The 23,453-nt window shown below is 46.6% G+C and overlaps 1 protein-coding gene across 2 annotated transcripts in view; it reads right to left on the reverse strand.

Moving 5' to 3' along the window:
* SRC (SRC proto-oncogene, non-receptor tyrosine kinase) overlaps nt 1-23,453 on the reverse strand; it is a 41,108-nt gene that overhangs the window by 15,657 nt on the left and 1,998 nt on the right. The window contains exons 2-4 of one of the 2 annotated variants that reach the window (XM_066587237.1): nt 8,019-8,256; nt 4,923-5,022; nt 2,399-2,497 (exon numbers count right to left, since the gene is read on the reverse strand). In XM_066587237.1, coding sequence (XP_066443334.1) covers nt 2,399-2,497; nt 4,923-5,022; nt 8,019-8,256 — 437 coding nt within the window. Of the gene's footprint in view, nt 1-2,398; nt 2,498-4,922; nt 5,023-8,018; nt 8,266-23,453 lie in introns of those variants that run through there. The other variant, XM_066587236.1, reaches the window with a different exon arrangement.

Raw genomic sequence — 23,453 nt, forward strand, 5'->3', positions numbered from 1 at the left:
AAGTTCCTCATTGAAAACAATGGGAAACACTTGCCGATCCTCCAACGCAGCTGAAAGCCGCCCCGCTACTTCACTGAAGTGATGGGAGGCATTTGTAACAGAACGCCTCGTGTTGGCGTGAGAATGCACGCTTGTGAGCGTAATATCAGTTCGAGAAACCCGGCCTAATATTATGCTTAGGTTGCCTTAAATGCAATTTTAACCCCTTAGTAACATAACTCATTTTAGCCTTAAGAACCAGTAAATCATTTACTCATGTAGTGGGCAAAACTTTTTCCGTTTTTTCCTCAATGTAATTTTTTTTGCTCGAGTGCAATGAAAAAAAAAAAAAGGAGTTATTTCCCCCTTGTTCTTTGGGATTTTTATGGATTTCTGCATGTGGTATAAATATGTTACCTATTCTACGGTTGATACCAATTAGTCAAACGTATTAAAGATTTTATGTTCTACTACTTTTGCACAATATTAATATTATTCTTTAACGAGGACTTTTTTTGTGTCATCACATTCTAAAACCAGAGCATTTTTTATTTTCCGTGGACGGAGCTGTATGAGGGCTTGTGGCTTTTATTGGTATCATTTTGAGGTATATACAGGACCTGATTTTTTTTTTTTTTTATTTCTCTCTGCTTTGCACATTGACTGAAAAGGGACAGCTGTAAATTCAATATTCCCAACCCCATGTCAAGCGGTAGCTCCCGTTCAGTTACTGCTACCAACATGATTTTGGAGTCATCTGAAAAAAGGTCGAAGATCTTGGCTTTAAATTTACACCGAAAGTATGTTGATAGCACTGATAGAACCGAGGCTACAGGCATTTGAAGTAGAATGAGCCCTGATGGACAAATGGAGCTCATCCCTAAACTGGTGAGGGCTTAAAAGGAACACAATGGTCCAAAGTGATAAACTGGATTGTGCTGAGGGTAGGTCCAGCAGGGATAACGAGAAGGATCCTTGTGTCATGTTTCGCCCCCTAATGCCCTGCACTAGGTAGAACACTATCAGTTCTTCTCGGAATAATCATTTAAATGGCCATTCTCTTCGGGAGGATTGGGGGGGGGGGGGGGGGAGCCATTTTGCAGTTATAATAAAATTCAGAGCAACAAATAATGTCACATTGGCTCAGATTGCCCGGCTGACCCTCAGTAATAAAAATAGCCATATCTGCAGAAGGTTCACCAAGACAGGAATTTAAAGAGGGTGTCCTGGACTTTTACTGCTGATTACCTATCCTCAGGATTGCTTATCAATAGTGGATTATTGGGCCCACTGTCAGTGCAGACAGCACCGGAAGCAGATAGCTCTGTCTGAATTGTAGTGGTTTAGTCTGGTACTGCAACACAGTTCCCAGTGAATGAATCTCCAATTCTCATTCTTCCCTGCCTGTGGGTAGCGACTAGCTGCTATGTCGTCTCCATACACTATACACATAGGAGAGCAGGATATCTTCTCTGTCTGTAGCACACCCTCATAAATAACATCATGGAAGATAGTATACAGCAGTGCTAAGGAGTTCAAAAGAGACTCAAGTACTGAGGGCAGATAAATCACTTACTCAAAAGCTGCAGCAGTGTCTGTGGATGCCTCTCTGTTTTTGTCTCCCTACAGCTCCCTCCTTCTTCCCATAGGTTTCTATGAGCAAAATGAGACAGCAGCAAGCAAAGACCCCCCCCCCCCATATTTCTGTGTTCCATCTTGTCATCGCTGTTACTCGAGAGACTTTTCATGACAACAGGCAGTGGACAGCACAATAAAAAAAAAATGATACCCCTAGTGTCCGGCACTTAGGCTACATTCACATGGGCGAGCAAGATATCAGTCCAAGAAACTCGGCCCAATATTGTGCTTGCCAACATGCGATTTTCACCGTTCTGCATAGCGTTTTGGATTTAAAAATTGCAACGTTTCTGTGAAATTGAGACTTTCACGCACATGATAGGATCTCAACATTTCCCATGGACTTCAATGGGAAACATCACACAGCATGCGAGTACCATAATGTAATATCTTTTAAGGTCCCATTGAAAGCAATAGGCGAGGCGTTCCGAGGGAACGCCCAAAGACAGAACGTGCTGCCATATTTTTTCCCCTTCACAGTATCATTGCAAGAGAAAAAAGGGGAAAAAAATTGCTTGTGTGAATGAATCCATCCAAAAGAATGGCTTTCATATTCGTGCACATCGCACAAAACGCACGCGAGATTATTGTTCGTGTGAATAAGCCCTCAGAGTGATATTTTAGCGTAGAAATAGTATTTTAGGTTAATAAAGTGATTCGCACTTCTGGTAGTTCTCAAATATAAACATGAAAAGTTAGTGACCATTTAAAGAAAAATGTGTTTCCGCATATAACAGAGGGAGGTGTTATAACAGAGACATGCACTTCTAAAGATACTCACTCTTCTGCCTGGATGGAGTCTGAAGGAGCCACATAGTTGCTGGGAATATAGCCCGTCTGTCCAGAGCTGAGTGACCGAGCCAGCCACCAATCACCTTCCCTGCAGGACATAAAAGGTTATTCTAACACGCAGTTACAGGACACAAATGACACCTAATTAACACCCAATCACCTGATACCCATCTAGCCACATACCTGATGTCCGGCCTCCTATGTGCAGCATGTGAGAGAAAAAGAATCATACATGGTGACAGAGAGAAAAGGTGCAAGATTGAGAAGAAGAGAGAGCGCCGAGCACATGAGCAACCGATTAGAACAGAAAACCAACGGACAAGACCAGAATATGTGCAAAACAGGTCAACATTACACATGGGGCGTTACTGCAGGCATGGATCATGTGGCTATTTTGGCCTGGATTTATCTACTTTCACTTCCTGGAGCAGGCATGGTATTTAGTACTTTGTGTTACTCTCCAATAGCATATCATTCTAGTCCATTTGGAACTCGTCATGTGTGCAGTTGTGTTTGGTACTGCAGCTCAGCTCATTCAAGCTAACCGCTCTGATCATAGTTACGGACATAGTTGTGCCTTGTACTGCTAGACAGCTAAGCAAGTGGCGAGGCTGTGCCCTCCAGCAGAGATCACTGGCTCTTCACTATGCCAACTGATGAAGAGGTCTAGGGAGTGGGATCTCCACTACTCATACGCTGATGGCCTAAGGATTGGCAATTAATGGAATAACATTTTAAATAGACCAAAAATGCAAACCATGTATTAAAAGAACACTGAATGTAGAACATTCACAAAAAATATTATTCTAGGACTTCCTCTCTTAATATCCTCCTATCCTTCAATCTGATTTAGTCAAATTTGTCTTGGGTTAAAAAAAAAAAAACAACTTCTAAAAAATTCTCTGTGTCCCAGGAGAGCAGCCATTCTCCTCCTTGTTATTCTGTATCTGCCTGTATGATAACTGGCTGCAGGAATAGCTTTCCCCATGGTTTTCTCCTCTCATCAGTGTGCAGTAGGATTCAGGTGTCAGAAACGCCATCTTTTCTCCTTAGGGAAAGCACCTACAGTGAGTGAGAAGACCCAAATGGCCATGCATGCTCCTCTGGGTAATATGCAAATAAGGGAGATGGAATAATACCTCCACAATGCCACCTACTGGAAGGCAGCATTCCTTCAAGCCATAGTCAGACTCCTTATACAAGCCTTGTAACAATGACTGGGAGGGTCACCACCTCCAGCAGCCCAATTTTTTTTCTTCCGGTCACGAAGCGTCCGTTGCTGGCAGTCTCCTTCCTGCAGGGCAATGTACACTAAGTCACTCGTGACATAGCGTTCATAGCCTAGCAGGGAGTGCCGAGCTATTGCAGAGACGGCGCATGCGCGCCATCTCTCTGCAATAGTATATGAATAGAGATGAGCGAGCATACTCGCTAAGGGCAATTGCTCGATCGAGCATTGCCCTTAGCGAGCACCTGCCTGCTCGGGAGCAAAGATTTGGCTGCCGGCGGCGGGCGGGGGAGAGCGGTGAGGAACGGAGCAGATATCTCCCTCTCTCCCCTGCTCATTGCCGCAACTCACCTGTCACCCGCGCCGGCACCCGAACCTTTTCTTCCGAGCGTGGAGATACTCGCTAAGGACAACGCTCGATCGAGCAATTGTCCTTAGCGAGTATGCTCGCTCATCTCTATATATGAACTCTCGCGGCGAGACAGCGTGCATGCGCAGTCTCAGCAACAGATCGGCATTCCTTCCTAGGCAGTGAACGTTACATCACTAGTGACTAGAGATGAGCGAACGTACTCGGATAAGCACTACTCGTCCGAGTAATGTGCTTTATCCGAGTATCGCTGTACTCGTCTTGAAACATTCGGGGAGCACCGCGGAGCGGGGAGCTGCAGGGGAGAGCGGGGAGGAACGGAGGGGAGATCTCTCTCTCCTTCTCTCCCGCCCGCTCTCCCCTGCTCCCCGCCGCAACTCACCTGTCAGCAGCGGCGCTCCCCGAATCTTTTAAGACGAGCACAGCGATACTCGGATAAAGCACATTACTCGGACAAGTAGTGCTTATCCGAGTACGTTCGCTCATCTCTACTAGTGACGTAACCTACGCTGACCTGCCGGAAGGAGACTACTGAGAATGGACGGATCATAACAAGAAGAAAAGGATCCAGCCGGCTGGAGGTGAGGTGACCCGGGGGACTGGAGAAGATGCGGTAAAAAGATGGGCTGGGAGGAATAGTTAAGTATTGATCTTTTTTTAATGACAAAACCCCTTTAAGCAATTATTAGTGCATGACTATTTGATGATACACTACTGAGCACAGATGTAAAGACAGACGTTACAGTCACTGCTCATCTGAAGAACCTAGATAAAAAGCCAACAAAGCCATTCCTGAGGAGCATTAGAAAAACACGAAGTAGCCGCAGAGAGGTTTTGATGCATCCACTTGGTGTAGGAGTCGTAATCACCGGGTCCATCGAGCTGTCAGAATAAAGTCATACATGTCCCACTCACGTGTTGTTGACGATCTGTAATCGGTCTCCCTTTTTGAAGGACAAGTCCGTTTCCGTACGAGACTCATAATCGTAAAGGGCTACGAAGGTGGTGACGCCCCCTGCAGAGAAAAGGCAGCGTGAACGGATGGTATTGGCATTTCAGAATGTAAAACCCTGTCATTTGCTTATAAAAAAAAAAAAAAAAAGGTCTTCTCCATTGGATTAATCAGTAACGACTGGGAACCCTTAGAACAAGGCGGACACCGGTTACAACAGATGGAAGCAATCATTTCAGTCCTAGTAACATAAGGCAATTGTCTTTTTAGCGTTGGATCATTAACTTTAATGGTAATGTCTATACCCAACTTAAAATCTACTTCAAACCTGGAAATTCAGGTTTTAGTCCAGTCAAAGGGGTATGGCAACGGTTATAAAAAGATGGCATACTTCAAGAAACGCCATCAATTGATCATCGGTGGACGTGCATTCTCTGCATGCTAGCTTAGTGATGCATCCCCTTAAATGGGTTATCTAAGACTATCAAAATGTATGATCTAACCACAAGATAGGTTATCAAGATCAGGTTAGTGGGGGCCCTCCTTCTGATTGCCAAAGCAACTCTGAGCCAAAGCTAGTACAACTCTGTACGGTGTAGTGGCCCAGAATGGTACTGCAAGTTCAGTCCCCTTCACTTAAAAGGGTCCCTTTCACTCTGGTGTCATAAATAGGTGATTAGGGCTGAACTGCAAAACCACACAAGCCTGTGGACAGGTGTGGCACAGTTTTTATTTAAAAAAAAAATAAAATATTTGAGTAGTGATGCTTTCCTTATCCGTAACTACTACATGCATTGGTGGTCTCACTCTCTCGCACAAGGAATGTCCGCTGTGGATTCTCTTGGTTGAGCAGCCAGCGCTCCGACTCTCTACGTGTAATCATGGGGCTGGAGCAGGAAGTCTCCGGGGCAGCTTTACTCCCATTAAAATCAATGAGAGCTTAAGCCCCCCATTACACATCAGGCACTTCTGCCTCCGACACTGGGGTCAGGCGTAGAGGTATAATAGAAAGCAGTGCCCTCACTGATTTCAGTGAGAGTGAAGCTCTATGACACTGTCGCCTTTATCCTCTATGACAACGTTCGGGAATCCCGAGTGGCAGGTCCCTGGCAATTAACTATAGATGACCTATCCTGGAGATAGGTCAATAGAATTTGCCCAGAAAGCCCCTACAATGATGTGATGTGAACCATGCAGTGATGTTATACCACTAAGGCCCCCTGTCAACGGCCGATGCGGAATATTCCGCCGTGGGGAGGGGCACTGACAGGCTCACTGATGAGAATCGTGGCATGCTGTGATTTGAATCCCATGAGCGGAGAATCGCTATGATTCTCCGCTCGTGGACGTTGGGCTGCGCTTTTCATAGTTCCCCTATGGAAAGGGAGTCATGCGAGCTCTGCAGGTGATTTATCGCCGCGGATCTCGCAATGACAACTTGCCCGTGTACAGCCAGCCAACAACATAGACCACACTTTGAGAATAGCTTGTTTGGAGGTTGTGTAACATATTAGGGAACGGAAATACTAAACAAAACTGCTCCTGTTCACAGAGGGTCTGATCCTAAAATGCAGTAATGCAGCCAGGGGAATTTTGTAGGGATTATCCGAGAACATACTGAATTGCACGTAGCATTGTGCATCATTAATAGGTGCTTTGTAGCAGTTTGCAAAGAAAGTAACAGTTTGTTTCTTTCTTGCTACCGCTGCTGGTGAGAGATACAGGACGGTAGTTTAAAGGGCCCTTTTACATGGGCCAATGACTGCTGTTTGATAAGTGCCAATCAACGAGATCAGTCATGTATTGTAAGGGTATTGTATACTACTTTTATTATAATGTATAGGGGTATTGTATAATATGCATTTGCTCATTCGTATGCATTCGTGTGGTCCGAACGGCCCTACGAATGTTCACGTCCAATGTTCAGGCCATGTAAATCCTGTAATCAACACAGCTACCTTGTAAACACGCTGCGCTATTATGCCTGGCATTTTGTGCCAATCTGCGCCAGAGCCTTCAGCACAGATTTGAATATAGCCTAATGGGTACACGATATTTTGGATTTCCAAATAACTTTTACAGAGACTGTCATATAATCTATGATGTGGCCACAGCGTGTACAAACCTGTGCATGTAACACCAAGCAGGTATGTGCTGATCCAGGGGAGACGGCTGCCAAATAATGATGCAAACAGAAATGGGACGCAGATTCAAGTTATAGAACTGCATTAACACTATTAGATCCGCTTCACAAGGGAGTATGCGCAAAAACTAGAGATGAGCGAGCGTACTCGGAAAAGCACTACTTGCTCGAGTAATTGGCTTTATCCGAGTATCGCTGTGCTCGTCCCTGAAGATTCGGGTGCCGCTGCGGCTGACAGGTGAGTCGCAGCGGGGAGCAGGGGAGAGCGGGCGGGCGAGAGGGAGAGAAAGATCTCCCCTCCGTTCCTCCCCGCTCTCCCCTGCAGCTCCCCGCTCCGTGCCGGCACCCGAATCTTCAGGGATAAGCACAGCGATACTCGGATAAAGCAAATTACTCGAGCGAGTAGTGCTTTTCCGAGTATGCTCGCTCATCTCTAGCAAAAACGCATGCTTTAGCATGACGTATTAGCGCACTTAATGTCATGCTTTTAAAAGGCGTTCTTGCACATTTTACTGTACTTTTTGCGCTGCCAGGGACATTTCAAATGGGTGCAGGACACACCCATCCCCTGATTTAAAAGGCTATTAGCCTAAATAGTTCCATGTGTTCTTTTTCCGATAAAACTGTGCAGCGTAATACACAATTATGCGGGTATTGGGTGTGCACCCCCAAAAATGCATTTGGTGTGCAAATGCGCACTAAACTAGAGCATGCCATGTTTTTTGGGGTGGGTGGGGGGGTTGTGCAAGGAATGCTTTTTATGCGTGTGCCAATACGTCCGTTGGAAGCCGCCCTTAATCTTTACATTTTGGAGGAAACTATAGTGTATTACTCAATGAACAGGAATGCCCCGACACACCATCATATCCTGGAACGGATGTCTAATCCATGCTCACATCAAATCCCTTCTACACACCTGATAATGCACCAGTCCTTTGTGGCGACGTGACAGTGTCCGAAAAGTTGACTCCTCCGAACGGTGTAAGATCACAATTACCCCCAAATGGCTGATTAGAAGGACGGTGAGAGTCAAGGCTCTTACTCGGAGTCTGAGAAGCCGAGAGAGAAGGAAAAGGTGTATGTGAGTCTCCGGCGATATCCAGACTGCGGCTCCGTGGCCCACCTTCACGTGGTTTGCTTTTCGTACCGCCCATCTGTGACATGGAGAAAGAAAAATGTATAATAATACAACCAGGTACTACAGTTACTGAAAACACATCACATGACTGCGAATGAATGATATCAGCGCCGGACCCAGAGGACAGCAGGTTAATTTACTTTATAACACAACACTTAACATTATAGTTGGGCGGCTCTGGAACCCCCCAATGAGGTCACGACCGGCCCGGTGAACATACTAAATGTGATCTACTCCCCCCCACCCTCATAAAGGAGAAATGTGGAGGTGGGGAGAGTTAATTGAAAGTCTTGGAATGTGCTGTGATGGCAAAACTAGAGGAAGAAAGAGAAAAAAAGAAGGGGGGAGGTTGGCATGGGAAGGAGAAGGGCGAGAGGAGGAATGAAGGAACAACAGGTGGTAAAATAGACGTGATTAGCGAGCAGAACGGAGATGAACAGTGAGGTATTGATCGATGGTGAACGCAAGAAGCGCGGGCGAGAGCGAAAGGAGAAGTCGTCTGGCAGAGATGAAGGGTAACAACACAGCGGACATGAAGGAATCCAGAATGCAGAATTGATTTATTCATTCACATCGGTTCCTGTGGAGCTTACAGTCTGCAAATCCAACGTGAGAACCGTACCGGCTCCTCGCGCCCGACCAAGAATATAGCTGAACTACAAGCCCCAGCAGTGCCAAGGCTTGTCCCTCTGTCCAAATTACCAGTTTATCACAAGTCCCCCACAAAATTAACGGAAAGTTGACCGTCAGGGAGGGTATTCCAAAATATAAAGGCCTGGCCCACATAATGAGTCGGATTCCGCATGTAGATTCCTGCAGCAGAAGACCTGCGATCATTCACGGAAAGTAATTGTGACTGATCGCAGAAGATCACGGATGCAAGCGTTTTTCCGGGCGGATATTTGCTCCTCAAATACGCAATTCATACCGGAGTGTGGAACAAAAAAAAAAAGAGGATCGACCGTACAATGCCCGCGTTCTACTGTGAATCTTCTGCTCGGACGCCGATCATGCATTCCGCAATTAAAATCCGTTCGTGCGAGATTCCCCCCTCAATAATGGTATCTGGGGACAAACTGCGAGGATATGCGTACAACCCGAGTAATCTATACGGGGTGCGCAGGGATAGATACATATGGTATACGATCCTAAGGAATTCCACATCCTGTTAGCAGTGACTCCCGACAGGTTCGGTCTCGCTGCGGCTCCAGGACACGCTGTGGGCGGCAGCGCGCTCAGAGACATTCGCACAGGGTATACATAATTTAGCTATAATGTAATGGATGTTACTGCCAAAATGCACAGAACAGTCATAAACACTAATGTATTCAATCTTACGCTCCAGCGATACCGCTATGGCCGACTATCATTATACCACTAATTCAGGCGCCACCCTGCTAAATGAGGAAGCAATGGGAGAGCCTGGCACAAGTGATAACGGCCACGAGGAAACGGACATCACAGCTTCAGAATTAGCACTGGAACGTGAGGAAAAAAAGATGGCAGGGAAGTGGCGGTCGGTGTGTTCACAGCATACAGTCACGCGCTGAGGAGTTTGTCTGTGAAATACCCTATTAATGTGTATTTTATTAAAATTGCGACCGTGAACCTCACGCCTCACAACAGGATGGGGAAAACTGGGGCAAAATCCAGAAAAATATATAATTTTTCATATCTGAGTACCCCCCACACACGGTGCTTCTCACAGCGTTCACTTTACCTCAGCAGTAATGAAGGCTGCTGCGCCGTGGTTGGTTGCTAGGGGCAACAAGGGCTCTTACAGAGCTTTCCTAAGACTGTAGCGCCGGGGTCTGAGGTGGGCGACTTATCTGTGGACCCCTCAGATATGATCAGCCACAAGCGTGCGCTGAGGTTTTCCTGTGTGGCTTTCTCACACAGGGCACCTCAGATTTTGCGGATGAGGCCTTCAGCAAGGATGCACAGCCTGTTCTGGCGACATTGTCTGACTGAAGCAACCCCACAGGGGTGTTACCAGCAGGGAGGTTTATGGCAGGCTTACATTGTGTGCCATAAAGGTGCCGCTTCCAGGACCCGCACCTACTAGTCACACTCCAGAAAGGAAGCTACCATGCGTGCGGCCCTCTCCATTTGTAACTTCAGTCTCGTTCACACGGGCGAATTATCACTGCATATGACACACATGTACCCCGTCAGTTATACGCGGTGGATGGAGTCAATGAAAGTCTACGGTCTTTCATTTATCTAGGGACACCGGCAGGTGGACACTGTATCAAAACGCAAGAGAAATAAATTTCAGTGTGCGCCATTTCTCCGCGTTCGTCCGCAGTGTCAGCCCTATACCTAGTATGGACAGCGTAGGATACGCTGTCCATACGCACTCCGCTCGGAAGAGGAAAAGACAGAGGAAAAGACAGAGTCACACTGCGCACGTCAGTGTGCTAGAGGTACGCAGCCATTCAAGTGCACTCTCAGCCCGTATGCAGTCACTGCCAGCAGCTGGAAACAGTGTACCCTCGGTGGTCCGGGGATGTAGTGAGGTTCAGGAGGGAAACTGACCCCATGACAGTTCAAGGCATTCAGCACAGCAATTTTGATGCCGGATGCCTTTCTGTACCAGACAGAAAAATGTTGCATAGAGTTTGCTTTTCTGTCCAGCAAACCACAAAAACTGCACCAATTGTGTCCGGCTTCAGCGAGAAAAACACCAGTCACAAGTGACGGATATGGTTCAGGCTGCGTTCACATACAACTTTTTTTTTTTTTTTTAAACACAGGACAAGCCCGTTAATAAAATTTCCCAGGCAAAATAGATTAAGCATGGTTTCACGACTTTTTTTTTTTTATCTTATTTTTTTTTGGTGTGTGTGTGTTTTGAGGGGGGTGGGGGGGGGGATGGAAACCACCAATGCAGTTTGAGCCAGAAATTAATCCAGCAGAAGAAAAAAGTCTAAATCCTTCCTCTATATTTTCTTATTACTAGCAAAAATTATGCATTATTTTCGCTTCAAAAATTGCATCCAGAACTGTAGAAGCGTCTTTAAAAAATAAAGCCAAAAGCCAGACGTGGACTTAAAAAAAAAAAAAAAAAAAAGTGACTTCCAGCTCTTCCTACTGAATCCAAGAAAGAACTGCATCAAAAACAGCCACGAGACAACATAAAAACACACAGAACAGATAGAAAGCAAAAACTGACAGGAACATTAAAAGGGTTAACGGCCATGATCAGAGTTCTCTCCGATCGTGGCTGTTGTATCGCGCCATGTATGGAGCAAGTTCAGCTTCCAAGCACACCCCATACAATATATTGTGGACAGCTATATACGCACTAACTGCAAGAGACATGAACAGTTAGGACGTAAACAGCAGCGTTTCAAGGGGTCAGCATCATTAGAGAAGTTTAGGACATGCAGCAGCCTTAACCAGGTATTCTACAAGACAGAATCAAGAAATTGCATAAAGCCTTCTGGAGTGGGAAAAAAAAAACAATAAAAAAAAATACGTTTTTTGGATAAATAGGATTTTTGGAATTAAGCAAATCTGAGAAACCAATTTGCAATTTACAAATCCCATCCGCACTTTCTAATTTGTTTCAATTCTGGGGGAATTCGTCACAGATTGCACCCTACACAGCGCACCAAAATCCACAAGTTACACGGGACTTGGCTGTGGATTTGCTGCAAAGTCCGTGGCAAAAAGAATTCCACAGTGCGTCTCCCGCTCATCCTGAAGGGATTTCACACTCTTCCAGGACTTTAAGAAACTGTTGTTCCCAGCTCACAGGCTAGACTGGATGCCCCGATCTGACATCTCTACATGATGGATCAAAGACATGACTTGCTGGATAAGGGAAGAGGCGGCTGTTCCATTCCAGATACCCGGAGCAGGATGTTTATAGACGGCGCTGATAACAGTCTCAGAACAACTCTCTGAGCGGAGTAATCTTCAAGATCTCACTGCCATCGGGGCGGCTTCACATGCAGCAATTTCTGGGAAAAAAGCTGCAGTATTTGTGACGGTTTGATGGAGATTTTTGAGCCAACGCCAGAAGTGGATTCAAAAGAAATGGAAAATCTAAAAGGAAGGCTTTCTGCTCCTCCTGCATGCTGCATCCGCTTCAGGCTTCAAAAATCTGCATTAAGAACTACAGGTTTTTTTCTTCAAAAAATTATTATTCTACTATCACACTTATTCTCCGTAGTAGAATAAGTCCCAAATAAAGGCTATTCAGAGGTCTGCAGAGTGCCAAAAACAACCTCCGGACATGCAGAGATGGCCGCACCACTTTTCTGACCAGCTGCGGCACACTGTGTATTAGTATGCATCGCTAGTCTAAGACATTACACCTGCAATGGTTTACCAGTGGTGTCCATATGAGCAGCAACGGCCGGTCAGAGAAGCATGTAGTATCTCAGACTACCAATACATGCCATGTATGTGTATCAGGTAGAGAAGCAGCTTAGCCATCTTTGCACGTCCCGGCCCGGAGGGTCACTGGCTTCATAGTAAGGACAGATTCCATGCCTTAAGGCAATCCTCCAGGCTCCTCCTTACTAAGGCTCCTTTCTCTCAGTATATCTGTGTGATAGTTTCACCTGGTAAGTTTCCTTTTCTCACAGGCGGTTTAGTAATCAAATGTACATTCATGGTCAAAAAAAAAAAAAAATCATAAACATGCTATGACATCTCAAGTAGATATGCAAATGATTAGAGTTTCGGTGTGATCAGATGAACAGTCTTGTCACCCAAGGCCCTAAAAGTGATTCCACCCTTGGCCTATAAGTGTTTAGTGACCTCTTCTTCCACTTGTGTAGAGCTTGTTGACCACTAGGTGCCTTTACGACACAAAGAGGTCTCTCCCAGTTCACGGAGTTTGAGAGGGGCGCATTATTGGGATGCGAGAAGCTGGAGGGTTGTGTCGATGAATTGCCGTCACCTGGGCCGTTCTGACCAGACTGGAGGTGTTGGGACCAGTAAATGAGTAAGGCCTCATGTCCACTGCATAATTAACATTTAAAATCCACAGCGTTTTTCCCGCACGCGGATCCGCGCCCCATAGGGATGCATTGGACACCCGCAGGTAGTTAAATACCTGTGGATGTCATTTTTCCCTTCGGCCTCATGTCCACTAGCTAAATGGAATGGCGGATTCCGCAGCAGATTTCCACCCATGGGGAATCATTGCCATCCGCGGTCCATTAAATTGATTTTTGCACCCACGGATGGCATTTTAAAAGAATTGCGTTTATCACGCACGGGAGAAAAAACGCGGCATGCTCCTTTCTGCCGCGGATTCCGCGTGGATCGTCAACATCGCTATCACATTGATAGCAATGTGTGCGGATATCTGCATGCAAAAAAAATACTATTTAAGGCAAATCCGCTGCGGAATCCGCCGTGGAAATCCACAGCAGATTCTGCGCGGATTGTATTTTTCAAGTGAACATGAGGCCTTCAGGCGCAGATCCGCGTGCATGTGGTCAGGCAGCACCTCCACTTTTGGAGTTACCACTCCACTCTCTTCACCACGTATGTAGTATCATTGTTCACAACAAACACGACTGTACGGGTTTTGCTCCACCCCTCTTTCCTCCTCATCCACAACATTGTCACACTTCTATGGCTGCCTGATCACCAGATTTATCACCAATAGAAGATGCATGGGACCCTCTTGGACACCACCTACAACAGCCTACGAGTGTGCACAATCAAGAAGATCAGTTACAGTAAGTGTGCACCAATATGCCACAGGGTACCATACAAAATCTGTATACCTCCATGCCCACCTGTATCACTTCTTACATCCGAACTAGAGGCAGTACAACAGGGTACTAGAGCCTCCATGCCCACCTGTATCACTTCTTACATCCGAACTAGAGGCGGTACAACAGGGTACTAGAGCCTCCATGCCCACCTGTATCACTTCTTACATCCAAACTAGAGGCAGTACAACAGGGTACTAGAGCCTCCATGCCCCCCGTATCACATCTTGTATCTAAGCTAGAGGTGGCTCAACAGGGTACTAGAGCCTCCATGCCCACCCGTATCACATCTTGTATCCAAGCTAGAGGCAATACAGCAGGGTATTAGAACCTCCATGCCCGCCTATGTCACATCTTGTATCCAAGCTAGAGGCGGTACTACAGAGTACTAGAGTCTCCATGCCCACCCGTATCACATCTTGTATCCAAGCTAGAGGCGGTACTACAGAGTACTAGAGCCTCCATGCCCACCCGTATCACATCTTGTATCCATGCTAGAGGCGGTACAACAGGGTACTAGAGCCTCCATGCCCCCCCGTATCACATCTTGTATCCATGCTAGAGGCGGTACAACAGGGTACTAGAGCCTCAATGCCCGCCTGAGTCACATCTTGTATCCAGTCACATCTTGTATTACTTTCGAGTCTCAAACCAGGTCCCTATAGTGGATCTTAATTCTGTTCAACAAACTAGATGCCTTGAGGTTCCTTCCTCTTTGGGCTCTTACATAGAATTTTCAACAGGGTTTCTAAATTCTGCTTTTCGACACCGATACAGGGAAGTTGCAATCACCTGATGACTATTTTCATATGACTGAGTCAACCCACTGGCACATGGTCAAGGCAATTTTCAGACATTAACTGCCGTATATACAAGGCATGGATATACCCGAATACATTTTTCTCAAAGTCAGCCTGTTCTCGATCAATATTATTTATCACTATGCCAGTTCCACAACCCGGAAGAATTAGTCATACATAGCAGCTACTGAAAGATGCAACGCTACTACACTACATTAAAACTGAAGCCAAGTACAGAGCTTAGCCGTCTCCACAATCCCACAGAGATGAATGGAGTGGCAGCCCACCGGGGACACTCGGGACTTCCGATCTTGTGATCCAGCGATCAGACCCACACCGATCAGACACTTACCCCTATACTGTGGATAGTGGAATCATGGAAATAATTAACCTACTTGAGGAAATCCGGCTCTATCCTCACAAGAGTATAAAGGAGTGTTAAGAGCTTGACAAACCAATTCAGAAATCCCTCTTACTTATAAATGTCCGGGGCAAAGATACCCAAGAAGTTAAAACCCAGTGCAACATTCCTGCAAACCAATCAGTTATCTTTATGGATAGAATCAAATTACTACTTGTCCGTCCGTGCATGGGTGCGTTACATGCCCCGCCCCTGATCACATGATGATGATGATGACATCATCATAGGTCCTATGTCATAGCAACTAAGGCCGCGGGGGTTTTGTAGGGGATGCATATTAACATCTTCATCAGCACTTCAGCCCTATTCAGCAATTCCAGCAACCCGATTGGTTGTTTGGGTTGTCTGTCTCACAATTCCAGCAACCTGATTGGTGAATAGGGCCGAAGTGCTGACGAAGATGTAAATACGCGTACGGGATGCATAACTCACTCGGGATGACTTCCAGATGAAGGACCTGTGATGACGTCACAGTTATGTGATTAGGAGCGGGTCATGTGACGTCAGAAGATTAGGTGCGGAGCAACAGTTACATGCTCCGATCACATGGCGGTGACAATCAAAAGGTCCTGTAAGCACAAGGCTTTTGTCCAGCTAGGTGTTCGTTAGTATTCCATAGCAACTGTGGTCACGGGGGGTTTGTAGGGGATGGAATACTAACGAACACCTACAGCAGCCGTGTGCTTACAGGACCTGTCATGAGTTCACCATCATGTGATCAGTCACCTGTGTGAGAGCAGTCTGGGGGTCACATGACCAGAAGGTGATCAGTGTGTTCAGGACTCTACTGTGCTGCTTTTCATCCCTGTTGTATGAAGAATGTGTGTAGCAGAGCTGTATGGGATTTACATGTAGCAGTGCTGTGTGTGTGTGACATGCATGGAGCAGAGCTGTATAGCGCACTGCGCCACCAGAAACACTGGTACTATATAATTCCCTATTAATTACTAGGAGGTACTGAACATTAATTCAGTGTTATCGCACACAAGGCATTGGTATAAACCAACTGTAAGGACGGTCCCACTGGCAAGACCCATCTGGGGAGTGGTAATAGACTGCAACCCGGATGCATCAATCTCTGGCTTAGCAACATAATTGATTTCTTTTAGTTTCAAATAAACATTATTAGCATTTATAAAGTATAAGTGGGTAGCATATTTTGTAACCTTAATACCCCACACAGGGCGGAGAGCAATATGGATTAGATAATTGACTGTTCTTGTGCTTGACTCTTATACTGGGTTCAGGAAACATAAAAAAAATTGAAGAGGAAGATTGAAGAGGAAATTCAATGGAAGGGTGGTCCAGCATGTGCGATGCTGCTCCTTTCATCTTCAATGGGACTTCCAAAGTTAGTTGAGTGCTTGTAATCAATGGTTTCCATCAACCCCATTAAAATGAATGGGACAGCACAGTGCATGCTTGGGAAAGGAGGGTTGCAACAAACCCGCAGCGAGAAGGAGAGTGGGACAAAGGACCCCCATTCTTGGAATTGGTTGGGGTGTCAGTGGCGAGTCCACGCCAAACCTATCAGATATCCTATGGATAAGTAATAAAAGTAAATTTGGGGAATAACCCTCAAAAGGTACACTTTTCCATGGGCTTTGGACAAGGAAACATGTTCTGGTTTAGGAGGCCATAGTAGAAAATAAAGGAGAATCCCAAGTATAATAATGAGCCAAATGCAGACAAAAATCACCTGCAACATGTAATCACCTTATTCCTGAAGCCCAATGGCTGGGACCTACAGAGATCACAAGAACAGCGGTCCCCGAGGCCCTCTAGCGGACAGAGCATTAGGGAGCATGCATGACCACCACTTTATTCATTTCTATAGGACAGAGAGAGATCACTGATAACCGCAGCTATATCCATAGACCAGTGATTGCTGACCACCAGGGGTGCTGCGTCAACAGGGCTGGACTGGCCATTCAGTCCACTGGAAAAGAACCCGGTGGGCCGATCACATTCCGGGGCCAATCGCAACTACGGCTGCAGTAGAAGTTGCTACAGGCATCCTTCTAAGACACTAGTTTACCAGGTGGCCAAGTGAGGCCATAAAGTAAAAGACTACTCAGACAGCAAAGAAGGGGAGTATAACGTGTGTGTGTGGGGGGGGGGGGGGGGGGGTTAAATTATACATCATAAGAGGGGCCAGGTAAACACTATCGCTTATCGAGATGATGGGGCGTTTCTACTGATGGACGGTTACAAGGGGCTGCATTATTACTGACAAGGAAAACAAAGAGCAGCATTATTAATGGTAGGACAATATTTTTAAAAGTGGAACAAGGGGGGGGGGGGGGATTATTAATGATGGGGCAACAAGAGAAGAATGTTAACGATGTGACAATAAGACGGAGCATTTTTAATCATTGTGCAATAAGCGGGAGCATTATTCCTGATGAGGGCATAAAAGTGAGTATTGTTACTACTGGGCCCATTGAGAGGCGGAGTTATTACTACTGGGGCCACTGGAATAATAGAGGTAAACTCATACGTTGTGATAAACTACGCATGTAGCCATGCCCCAGACCACACCCCCTTTTTGGCATGGTTGCCCCGCAACATCCTTATGCACCCCAGGGGTGCCGCTAGGCTGGAAAGTTAGGAAACCCTGCCATAGACCGTGAATGTAGTGGTGGTCATGCACTAGAGGGACTCGGGCACTGCTATTTTCTGGTTACACGGGGGTCCCAGTGTGCAACCTTATCACCTATCCTGTGGATCGGCGTAAGAAATTCCCTGTTATATCAAAAGATTGAACCACAAACAAAACCGCAGGAAAAGAGGAAGGGAAGTAGGACTCCCGATTCCAGCAGTTAGAAGAAATACGTGGAGGTTGGAAAAAAAAAATTAAAATTATTATATATATATATATATATATATACACACACACACACACACACACACATACATACATACACACACACACACATAGACAAAACAAGACATAGATAAAATGTCTCTGTAGTATTATAGGGGTTGTACAAGAATACAGGTTTTCCCCTATCCGCTAACTTTCGGATCAGTTTGTGGTGTCACTGTAGAGACCCCCACTGATTTGGAGAGCGGGGGACCCCTGTCCTGGTGCTCGTCACTGTGGGAACGCTTCTCACCACTGCAGTGATGCCACATTGAACGAAGGTCTGACACATGGGCGGCACTAGTGTGCAAACAAGAATACAGCTTGCAAGTAATGCAAGTTTGTTACCGCGTATTACACGTGCAGAATAAACGTGCGTAACGCGCTGTAAACACCGCTCGGGTCAGAGAGCCCAACGTTAGAGGAGCTTTAAATCTAGTAGCAGATATCAGGTCCCGTGCGCCACGGCCGAGACCGCCGATACGTGCGTCTGAGTCCATCAAACAGGCACCAAGTCCACGTTGGCCTACCACGTCTGCACACCCTGCGTGTAAACAGACGGCACCTTCCCCGTCATCCCGTCCCTAAGATCTATTATACCTAACGCCAGCAGAGATCCTCAGCGCCGATTCAGGCTGAACCTACAATCAATCTTCTATAAAAACGCTAAATCGGTTTATTTGGAAGATGCATCACAGAAGTCATGACGCTGGACTCCTCCAACACTCAGAATGGCCGCCTCTAAATTACTGTGATATTTCTAAAACAAACACTTGGCCATTTATGGATTTTCTGCTTGCCTTTTGACAGAGCCGGTCTAGACGTAAAGGGAATCTGTCACCGTGATTTTGCAGCCCTGGGTAGTGCCTGTCACATTGATTGCAGTGATATATGTCAGCTGTGTCTGTGCAGGAGTTTTGGAGAAGCTTGCATTTAATTAGTAGCACCCAATAAAATGCATATTCATGAGCTGCAGCTAGCCACACCCACCGTGCCCTCCAGCCAATGATTGGCAGTTGTTTCTCTATGCAAAGTAATAGGCAGACAGCAGTCAATTATTGGCTGGAGGATGGGGTGGGAGTGGCTACCTGCAGCTCATGAATATCCAGGATTACTATAAGTAGTCCTCTATGAATATTCTGCTACTGATAAAACTACTAGATACACTTAGCAGACATATCACTGAAATCCATGTGCTTGTCACTACCTTGTGCTGCCCTCGGAGGGGTACAAGAAGATGGCGATGGAGTCTCTTTAATTAACCGATGCTTAGTATTTGGACAATGATCATTTTCACAATTTACCAACTATACATCGTGCCACAATCAAGCAATACGTGACAAAAATATAGACTTTCGCGTTTCATTCGAGGGGCTTAAAGTCTAATTACGTTTTCTAAAAACATGATGTATCATAGGGACACGTGAAAAGTGTTCATCGCTGGGAGTCTGGCTGCCGAGACCCCCACTCACTAGCTGAAGTCAGCCCCATAGGGGTCTTCAGCTAGCGAGCAGTGACAGCATTTGCGCAAGCACTTCCGCCGGCTCGTTCTAGCAATCAGTGGAGGTCACAGCAGCTTGACCCCTAGGGATTAAAACTTTTGACACATACCTATGATTTTAACAAAAAAAAATAGTAATATTGCATTATCCCTTTAGGCTGGGTTCACACCAGCCGATTTGCTGCAGGATTTCCATGCAGACCCTCTGTGGCATTTACAGTAGCAGCAAAGTGGAGGAGATTTCAAAAATCTCGTCCACAAGCTGCAGAAACAATCCGCACAAAACCCGTGCGGAAATTGACTTGCGGTAAGGAAATTAATTCCACTGCATGTCAATTTTATCGCTGTTTCCGCTGTGGATTTCACCTCTCCTCAATGAGCGTGTAAATACCGCACAGGAATACGCAATAAAACCCGCACTAAATGGTGAGAGTTTGGAGGCGGCTACCCGCTGCAGGATACCCGCTACGGACATTCCGTGACAATGAAGCCTACGGAATCAAACATTATTAGCCCCTCCCCTTTCACAAACTCAGAAGTAAATGAACAAAGTAACAATTCTAACACAAGGCGATTCAAAAAGAAGAAAAACAGATTTCTTCAACAACCCGAAGGACATGAAGACAGAAGACTCATCCAGTTTTTATTGCACCTTACCGATGTTCAACGCGATTGCCGTTAGTGTCACTACGCAACCTAAAACGCCACATCCGCTGCACTGGAATGAACGGAGGATGTGTGTCTTGACTGCCGACTTGACCTCTACCGAATCACCAACGGTGCTCACATCAAACATCTGTAAAGCGCAGTAAAAACTTGAAGAGTTCTTCTCTCTTTTCAGGTCATTCTGGCTGTCTTATGAGGAAGCAGATACATATGGTCCGCTTTAGACATTGCACACACTTGGCATTAGTGGTGCAGCCCATAGCCCCAAACCCCGCTTACAGAGCTGCACCTGTACATATCCTCATAAAATACAGTTTGTGTGTCTCCAGGCTGAAGTCAATGAGGTAAGAAGGTCACGCAGTACAGCGCTAGATGGATTTATAGGTAGTAAGCTTGTATGGGCAGGCTCTACCCCATAAACCATCGTGTGTCTGCACCGCACCGTCTTCTGTCATTGTTACACTGTCTAAGGCTACTATTAGACCTCGCATTTTCCCGACAATTGCCAGGTCAAACCTGCAAGGGCAGGTACAGCCCACCAATTAGCGCTATGACACAAGCGTTAACAGCACCCCTGTATTAGCACCCTGAGGGCCCTTTTATATGGGCAGGCAAATTGCTGACAAAGGGTGCTAATCGACAACGTGTCAAGTCAATCAGCACTCATTCGAAGGGGATGTACCAGGATGGGGAAGAACTTGCCGATCGGTGGGGGTCTCATCCAAACTCATCTCGTATCCCTGGTCCCCCTCACTGCGGGGTTACTGTGCCACCCACAATAATGAGGAGGAGACTGAACAAAGCGCTGGGCACGCAAGTGCGCTGAAGCTCCGTTCACTGTCAATGGGACTGCAGAGATAGCCGAGCGGCAAGCACTTGGGTACTTATCAGCCCCATGGAAATTAATGTGCCGACCGCACATGCTCGACCACTGCTTCATTCATTTCGAGATCACCAAGTGGGGAGAAGCGACCCCCACAACGACAGGCAGAGAGACACCCAGGACTCCTATTCTCAAGATCGGCAAGGGTCAGCAGCGAGACCCCCACTGTCCAACCCATTGAAGGACCTTTGGGTGCCAGTACACACAGCGTTCACTGCAAGCCTCAGTAGATCTCTGCGATTGCCGGTCACCACCTAGACGAGTCAATGGGGGCCAACCAGCAGAGAACCGCTGCATGTACCGGCACCCTTAGGGCCCCTTCCAATGGGTTTATTTTCGGTCCATGTATCCCACAGCACAAGAACCTATTATAGCCTATGAGCCTATAAACGCAAGCGATTTTTCACGGACGAGATAAGACATACAATGTGCGAGGTTCACACGGATCAGACGGGTATTTGTGTGCTGTTGGATGCATGTTCCCCAGGTTTCTGCATACGCCAGTCATTGGGCAGGAAGGCCTATAAATGTTCCTTCCCAGCTTACAATCGTCTGTGCGCCATTTCCATTACCATCAGCAGTATGGCCTCTATTTACACGAAAGGGAGTGCGGTTCATAAATGATTTTTGATATCTACCTAAAAGATGCAATTAATGGCGGACAAATGAGTGTGAAGGTTGTAGGATCGCTGGCATGTTTACACCGGTCAGCCCTCTGGTGGGGGGGCAATCAGTCGGCCAATACCCCTCCATATAATAACTTACCCTGCAGCTACAGTATATTATGAGGATGGTATCTGAACAATACTGGAATATACGCTCCCGAGTTGTATATTGTTTGCTTCTCTGTACGGACTACACGCACAAACTTCTCAGGGACTTCGGAGTAGTTTTCTAGATCCCCCCTCGTAGCCCGCTGCCGGGAGAACAGCAGAGGTTTGTGTGATACTTCTAGAGAGAAGACGAGCCGCAACCTGCCTGCAACCCGCCGCCGAGGGGGAGGTGGGACACCGAATATTTTGGCCTAGATAACATCCACAGACCTAAATATTAGAAAGTTGGCAGGAATCTGAATCGCAGGTTAACAGGGAAATGCAGGAAAACCTGCAACAAGCGGACTGTCAGCTCTTGTACAGAGAGAGAACGCAGTCAGGTGTTCAAAGCGAAAACACCTGAAGGCCGATGATCATTCGGATTCCCGCGGTCCAGCGAGAATCTGAATGACGAACGAGAATTAGTTCGCTTATCTTTTATCATTCAGTTTCTGCTGCATAAAAACCGCATGACAATCGGCCGGTGTAAACAGGCAGCGCTCCATCTATGACTGACTGCCTGTTTACTGTGAAGCGGCCGGGCAGGAACGATCCCCGTCCCGCGCCGCCACCATTCCCTCAGCGATGATCGCTCCTGTGCTGGGAAGAACTGCCGGGCATCTGCACCAACGGGATGTCCAGCATTAAGGGCCCTTAGAAAGGCTGGACACTACATTACCAACAGCTGCACTAGCGGTCCCGACCGGTCATGGTCACCGCATCACACGAGCGCCTCCTAGTGTGCCGTATTCCACAAGTCTTGTGCGATTTTTAGAATATCGCGAGTGACACGCCAATTTCTAGTCACATCAAAGTTGTAGTCAGCTGTTATGATGCCAGCGGGGAGGGAGCTGGAAACTGACAGCTCCAGGTCCCATCGCAGCAGCTTGGGTTGGTACTGCAGGCGCAGCTCCCATTAAATTCAAGGCAATACCAACCCAGGCCACTGCCATGCGGACGGAGCTGTCAAGCTTCCAGCTCCTTCCCCACTGACAGCTGGGCAGATATCAGCTGAAACTGTTAGAACTGTTGGATAGGTTATCCAATCACCTATGTCCTAAGGAAACGTTATTAAAGGGGTTGTCCGGTTACCGGCAAAAATTCCTGCTGCCTGAAAACAAACATGACACGTATTTTCACGTGGCGAAGAGTTGCGTGAAAAAAAAAAAAAAAGGCCCGGTGATTAACCCATCGAAATCGATAAGTTCTATTTACTGCGGCATAAATACGGCCGTGTGAAGGAGCCCTATGGCAGCGGGAGGCATCGCAGAAGTGTTGTCAGGTAACCAGACAACCCCTTTAATAGTCAAGTCCAGGAAGACCCCTTTAAGACCCATTTACATGGACTGTTGATTGGTACTATTTCTGGCTTGCCCCACACCAGGGATCCCCTGCAGTAATGAGCGGAGCGGCACGCTACATTGGCGATCTGCGTAACGGACAGAAGATTCGCCTTATGAAGGAAGATCCTCCGAGAACAAGAGATCCTTCATCCGACTATTGGAAGAAAACCGCCAACATGG

The sequence above is a fragment of the Eleutherodactylus coqui genome, chromosome 13 (assembly GCF_035609145.1).
Source record: "Eleutherodactylus coqui strain aEleCoq1 chromosome 13, aEleCoq1.hap1, whole genome shotgun sequence".
Classification (NCBI taxonomy): Eukaryota; Metazoa; Chordata; class Amphibia; order Anura; family Eleutherodactylidae; genus Eleutherodactylus; species Eleutherodactylus coqui.